Genomic DNA, 7,534 nt, shown 5'->3' on the forward strand with positions numbered 1-7,534 from the left:
ACATACTTGGCAATAAAGCTCTTTCTGATTCTGATTCTAAAGCTCCAGTCTCCATTCAGTGGAATTCCATGGAATTAAAGTCCCCATGAAATCAAAATTAAAGTTTTGGGTGTTAGTATCAATATGTTAGTCTTAAGGTTATCTATAAGGCAGTGTTTTTAAAAAGGGGTGGGGCTGCTTGATATGTCCCGCCCTGTCTTCCTATTTCAGTTAAAATGACGTCAACACATAGAGTAACGCTGTGTGTTTCTAAGCATTTCAGGGGACCTTTAAGTGACACGAATGTATGCGAACTTGCTCTTTAAATTACTGAGTTTATGAGTTTTAGAAGTACAGTTAGAATTAACATTAGTGCACAGATTTAAATGGAATTATTCAGCACTAAAACAGAACTGCATCATGTTTGATGTTTGACAGAAATGTGGTTCAGAGTGCCGTTTTCTCATGCTGTTAAGCCATGTTCAATTAAAATAACCTGCCAATCACAACTCTCTCTAGAGCAATAGACCAGTTTGTCGAGTTTCAAAAGATAGTCGGGGTTCAAACAGGGGACAGTGAGCACATCCCAAACACGCAATATGAAAACAAAATTGTAGCTATATTTAACAATACTAATGTTATATTTGTGTATTTTATTTTATTTTTATATAATTTATAATTCATACCCAAGACCTTTGTCCCGTTTACCCCATGGCGTGGCTTCACTCTCAACCTCCCCACTGTGCTAAAGCCTGAGTGTGTGAATGTATCTTAGCTCTCCAGGATCTCTAAGTAGAGAAGGGGCTTACCTGTCTCTATTAATACATCAGCTGATCATCTGATTATCTGATGGGTTTTCAGAAAAAGGTATTTCAGAGGGCACAGGTACACATAGGGTGCCAAGTAAAGCACAGAAAAAAAATAAAAAAAAATAAAAATAGGTGCATATATTAGTTCAGATACGATTTAAAAGTTAATGCCTAAGAGTATGAGACTGCACTACAATATGTGAGTGTATTAAATTGCCCTCTAGTGGTGTAATCATATAATGCATCACTGAAAGTTAATAAATTGTGCATGATAGTTCCAGTCAAAGATGCCTTTTGTTTAATACTATCTTACAAACATGATAACATACCAAGTATAGTGCAATGGCTGTGACATAAAACAACTGTTGTCCATATCAATACTCAGTGCCTGTGGACAAAAAATATTTACTGTAGATCGCACAGATGGCACATTCTAAATTTGCTTGATACAACATCCTTCTAGTCAACATTTTTTGTCTGATAAAACGAAACTAATTAATTAACAGACTTGATATTTAGTATATATTATATCTGATAGTATTTAGTATATCTGATGTGTTTTTTCTTCCTGTTTCTCTCCCTGCCAGAAGATGACGTGGATCTGGAAGCTCTGGTGAATGACATGAACTCATCCTTTGAGAGTCTGTACACTTCTTGCAGTGTGCAGACAGAATCCACTCCACTGCTGCACAACGGCCAGCCGCACCGCTCCGCCACCTATCAAACACAGGCTCAGCTCACCTCCCCACACCAGAGACTGCACCGGTCCCAGCCCATGCACATCCTCGCTGTCAGGTGAAAACCCTGCACATATATACCCACACACACACACACACACACACACACTGTGGTCCCAAAAAGTATTTGGACTCTAAAGCCACACGCATGAGTGTCATTGTATTAGACAACTAAACATCAAAGTGGTGTTTATTTTAAAGAAAGATAGCACCCTTTCAAAGCAAGATGTTTAACATTAGCTCTTTCCCCGCCATTGACAAAATTTCCCATCATTTATCTGACAACGCTTCCCCGCCATCTGACAGAACTTTCCATCTTTCTGTTTTGTCACTGTTATATGGTAGGAGGCTCTATTACACATCTTCTGAATGAGTACTAAATCTCTGGATCAAACACAGGTAAAGAAGAAGCAGCACCAAGCAATCGGGTATTTAAGCAGATGCATATGTAAAATAGAGCAGAGGCCCTGTTCTTTTAGCATATCTTTTAATATATCGCATGTTCTCATATTCATACAACAAAATTCTGGGGACCATGAAAATGTTGTGAAAATTATTTAAGGGGTCATGAACTGAGAAACCAAAATTCCCTTGATCTTTTGACATATAAGAAGTTAAAGTACTATACAAACATCCTGTAAGTTTCAGAACATTCTTGTAAGTCTAAAAACAGCTAATATTGAAAGCAGTCTGTCTAAACAACAGCTTGTGGAATGTTCTACTCTGCGATGTAATAGTGTGGACCTTCACAGAGGAAGATCATCATCACCTGCTTCTACATCACTGCCTTTTTAGCCCCACCCACCCGTTCTCGCATGTAGTGTTTACATGGGAGCCGAACACGCAGGTTTACGCAGAAACGTCTCGGGTTACGCAAGTAACTAGGGTTCGGAATCGAAAATCGATTCCGATTCCAGAATCGGATACTTAAGGTCAGGAATCGGATACTTGTTGTCAAATTAAAATTTCGATTCCGCCTATCGATTCCTATGCATTTTTTTTTTCTTCATCTGTGAGGACCGGACCTAGCGATCTGCCAGAACCTTGCTCGCTAATCTAAGCTCTCCAAAGTTTGGTTACATTTGCGATCAGAAGCCAAAAAATCTAAGTATAATCTCTGTGATAGCTAAACATGTTGCAAGAGAGGTGTCACCACCAACATGACAAAGCACTTTAATTTAATAGATCGTTAAAGATCGCGAACGCGATTCAAACACCAACGTGATTCTATTCCTAAATTACAATGATTTGTCTGTTTCATTCCTCAACCTTTGACGTGTGCGATCAATGTTGTGATCACTTGTTTGTTCATCCGTGCAACGTATGATCACACCAGTGTGATTTGAACATTTAAATCTGCTCGGATACTTGTCAAATTAAAATTTCGCCTATCAATTATATTTAATAGATCGTTAAAGATAATTAACACAATTCAAACACCAATGTGATTCTATTCCTAAATTACAATGATTCGTCTGTTTCATTCCTCCATCTTTGACGTGTGCGATCAATGTTGTAATCACATGGTTCGTCCGTGCAGAGTACGATCACACCAGTGTGATTTGAACATTTAAATCAGCATTCGCGCTACCATTGACCTAAAGAGAGCAGCTGCCTGTCATGAATGAAACAGCTTCACAGTCTTTTCAGCCACACAGTATCATTATTTCTGTTACAAACATTCAAATCACAGAAGTACTGAGATAAAAGTTTATAGTTCAGATATAAACTGTGTACGATGTGTATGGTAGCGATTAAAATAGAGTAAATCACCTTTTGAAAGTAATTTGACACTTCAAATGAAGATTTATCGATTACATTGTTATGCCAGTAGGTGGCGAAAAGGGGCTGTTAAAATGTATTTGTCTTTGAATCATACAAGAGATTCATTCAAGAACGCTGATTCATCCAGTAATGAAACAAGTACATCTTGAGTGAGTCATTCAATCATTCATTCATAAATTACATGTTTAGTTGTCTAATGTTTTGTTTTCTTCAGAATCATGAGAGAACCACAACTTCCATTGGGGGAAAAAAAAAAAAAAAAAACCCTCAATTTATCCAGGAATCATGCAGTTCTGTTTTGCACACAAACAGCTCTTAACCCTTTATAGGGCACTCATTGAAATACTTGGAAATTCTAAATTTCAACCCTGCAGTGTTATTGGAGGCTATTACAAGGCTTTTGAACTTTTGTGACTTAAAAAAAAAAAATCCTTTTTAATGTTGCAAGTCAAGATCAATGAAGTTACCATATATGGTTCCTTGCCAGTCTATGGTCATTCCCCCCCACCCCCCCCACCCCCCAAAAAGTGTATATATTTAAAATATAAGACACATATATAAAACATAAATAAACACATAAAATATACATACACTTCATAGAATATTTATTTAGGAATTTTTTTCTTTTATTTAGGAACATTTCTTCTTTTTCATGTGTCAAAGTCACTTAGGCAATTACTTCTTTGACGAACTAGGTTAATTTGTTTTTTCAAAAAGTGGATATATACAAAAATATAAGACATACATAAAATAATAAAAAGTATTTATTAAAACATTTATAAACTTAATAGTATATTTATTTAGGAAATGTTATCTTTTATTTAGGAACATTTTTTTCTTTTTCACGTGTCACAATTCGAGTCCAGTCACTTAGGCAACTGCTTCATGGTACTCAATAAAGCAGTTGCGTTCATCATTGAGGCAAGGAGGACCTTCCAGACCCTGTAGACCATGTTTGACCTCAGTATTTTCCGCTTCCTGCTGCAGTACTTGCAGGTCTAGCTGTTGGTGTAGACAGCTGCAAAAGAAAAGTACGTTTTTGAGTCAATATCAAGCACACTTTGAATTACTTGTGAATAAAAAAACAGTAACAGTAAAGTGCAGATCTGAAAACAAAGAATATTGACATATAAAATGTAAATATATAATGAGAAGTGAAAAATAGCACTAAGTACTGGTGGTACCACTTATTTTAGCGTATTTAAACACCAATATATGCTATAATAATATAAACTGGGTTAGTAAAAATTATAATAATAACAAAATACTGTTATAAGTTAAACATATTTCACTATTTATGGCTTGCTAATTTCAATAAATGGCTCAAGTTTCCCACTGGATCACTAACCTGTGGCAACATTCAATGCACTATTGAGTACTACTGTCCTACATTATAATGCATTAAGTGAAAAATAGCACTATAAGTACTGGTGATACCACTTATTTTAGCAGTAATAAGTCTCACAGTAAAATAAACACCAATATATGCCATTTAAGTACAATAAAACTATTATAAGGTCATAAAACTGACCAAAATTACACATATTTCACTATTTATGGCTTGATAATTTCAATAAATGGCTTAAGTTTTTAACTGGATCACTGTATAATGTTATGTCAACCTGTGAAAACATTCAATGCACTATTAAATACTATTGTCCTACGTTATAATGCATTATTTGTAAAAAATGACCTAAGCATGGCTCACTAGACGCATTGGGCATATGTCTAAAAATGGTCACTCTGTTGCTTGCGTTAGTTTTACCTGAACAGGGCGTATGATCAAATATGATCACACCATCTTTCATGTCCAACATTCACTAATTTCTAGAAATCCTACGCAAACAACAGCTATCTCAACATTTAACACAACTATTCAACCATATAATGTGTGAGTTTCATTAACTTACCATTGTTTGTTTTGATGCTATTTCCGTATTTGTGGGAGTAGGTAGGAGTGTAAATCCAAACTTTACCAGACCCGGAAGGACGCTGAAGTTTGAAATGCCCCGGGCAACTCCTGATTGGTCAGATGCCATGGTGTCACTATCTGTGACGTAGACTGATATCTGTTGATTGGCTGGGAGAAATCCATGTGCTTAAACGAGCTCATGGAGAGGCATGTAAACGCTATTGTGAATGGTCGATTAAGTTACCAAATATGGTTCTTCGCCCGATAGAGATTTTATGTAGCCTGTTGATTTTTGTTCATGGTATTCAGCTCCAATAAATGGTTTGCAAAAAAGAGACACAGGGTAAATGTTTGATATCATTATTTAATCACATTGGAATCGAAAAGAATCGGAATCGATAAGAGGAATTGGAATCGGAATTGATCAAATCCAAACGATACCCAATCCTACATGTAACCATAGTTCCCCGAGAGGGAACGAGATGCTGCGCCCCCTAGGGGGCACATTGGGGAATGCAGCCTGCATGACCGGTGTATGAAGCACGTGTGAAACAACGGCAATCTATTGGTCCACCTGGCCCATGACGTCATATGCGGGGTGTCCGGCAGTATACAAGGGCACCTGCTGAATACGTCATCCACTTAGCTGTCTGAAGGAGATGTAAACAGGCAGGCCGAAGGTATGGCAAGGGGGCGCAGCGTCTCGTTCCCTCTCTGGGAACCATGGTTACATGCGTAACTGGAGATGTTCCCCTTTTAGGGAACTCCACGCTGCGCCCCCTAGGGGGCACATTGGAGAACGAAATCCAACTAAGCCGTGCTGAGGCGCATGCCTGTCCGTCTGGTGGGAGAGCACCAAGGAAGCGACAAACATACACCAAGCCTTTCCTCAGAAAGGGGCCATGCCACTGACGCCACAGGCCACTCACTCAACTTGGCAGAAATGGGGGAACCCGACTGATCAAAGGGAACATCCCATCCAAGTAGGAACACAGCTATCCTCAGATAACTGTGCTATGTGAGCAATATTAGCCTGGATACACAAGACCACTGAAGAGGCTAAATAGAAAGCCTCTAGAGGAACTCAAAAACCGCTACTTAAATCCCGGAGGAGAAATAGCTGCTGAGCTAGAAAATAGCTATCCTCAGATAGCTATATACTGAGGGTCTTATGAAGGCTTGTAGACCAGAAAAACAATATACAGCTAGCCTAGATAGCCAGGCGAGACCTTCCTGCAAAACTGCCCAGACCACAGAAAGTGGGATAATACTTACAACCCTAGCAGGGGAGAAGCATTGTCTAGGCAAGGGCTTAGGAGACCGCTACTTAAAAACCCTAAGAAGGGGAGCAATCACAGAGCTAGCGCATAGAAATCCTCAGATAGCTATGTATTCAGGAAGGGGCTACCAGAAGCGGGACTGACCGAACTACCCAGACCACAGAATAGAAAGCCTCTAGAGGAACTCAAAAACCGCTACTTAAATCCCGGAGGAGAAATAGCTGCTGAGCTAGAAAATAGCTATCCTCAGATAGCTATATACTGAGGGTCTTATGAAGGCTTGTAGACCAGAAAAACAATATACAGCTAGCCTAGATAGCCAGGCGAGACCTTCCTGCAAAACTGCCCAGACCACAGAAAGTGGGATAATACTTACAACCCTAGCAGGGGAGAAGCATTGTCTAGGCAAGGGCTTAGGAGACCGCTACTTAAAAACCCTAAGAAGGGGAGCAATCACAGAGCTAGCGCATAGAAATCCTCAGATAGCTATGTATTCAGGAAGGGGCTACCAGAAGCGGGACTGACCGAACTACCCAGACCACAGAGAGTGGGCTATCTAATTAAACACATAGAGGAGACAGCACTGTCTAGGTAAGGGCTCAAGAGACCGCTACGTAAACTCTAAGCAGGGGCCGAGCTAGAAGACAGCTATCCTCAGATAGCTGTCACATTGTTATGGGTGGCGACAGCACTGCTACCAAACAGCTATCCTCAGATAGCTATGGTCTGGAAAGAGTTAATTGCAGGTAAAAACACAGCCACAGGCTGTATTTTATATAAACCAGTCCTGCCACAACAGGGCTGGAATATAACCATCCTCAGATGGCTATAACACACGGGTCCCCAAACCGAGTCAGTCCCATAGGCTAGCGAACCATTGTGTTATTGACCGAAAACACAAGAGGGAGACTCAGACCATCAGTAAATGATTCACACAGAGTGAACACATAAAACACCATTAGTCCAGAATCAGAGCCTGATGTAAGCAGCGGCCAGCAACACATGGTCTTGGGGGGGGGGGGTATTGGGAGG

At 39.5% G+C, this 7,534-nt stretch overlaps 1 protein-coding gene across 1 annotated transcript in view; it reads left to right on the forward strand.

Moving 5' to 3' along the window:
* LOC107684229 (growth factor receptor-bound protein 10-like) overlaps window positions 1-7,534 on the forward strand; it is a gene marked incomplete at its 3' end in the record, with an annotated part of 108,975 nt that overhangs the window by 64,255 nt on the left and 37,186 nt on the right. The window contains exon 4 of the mRNA XM_016480443.1: window positions 1,376-1,583. Within this exon, the coding sequence (XP_016335929.1) occupies window positions 1,376-1,583 (208 nt within the window). The remainder of the gene's footprint in view (window positions 1-1,375; window positions 1,584-7,534) is intronic.

This window comes from Sinocyclocheilus anshuiensis, unplaced genomic scaffold (genome assembly GCF_001515605.1).
Source record: "Sinocyclocheilus anshuiensis isolate Anshui unplaced genomic scaffold, SAMN03320099.WGS_v1.1 scaffold113, whole genome shotgun sequence".
In the NCBI taxonomy this organism is placed as follows: Eukaryota; Metazoa; Chordata; class Actinopteri; order Cypriniformes; family Cyprinidae; genus Sinocyclocheilus; species Sinocyclocheilus anshuiensis.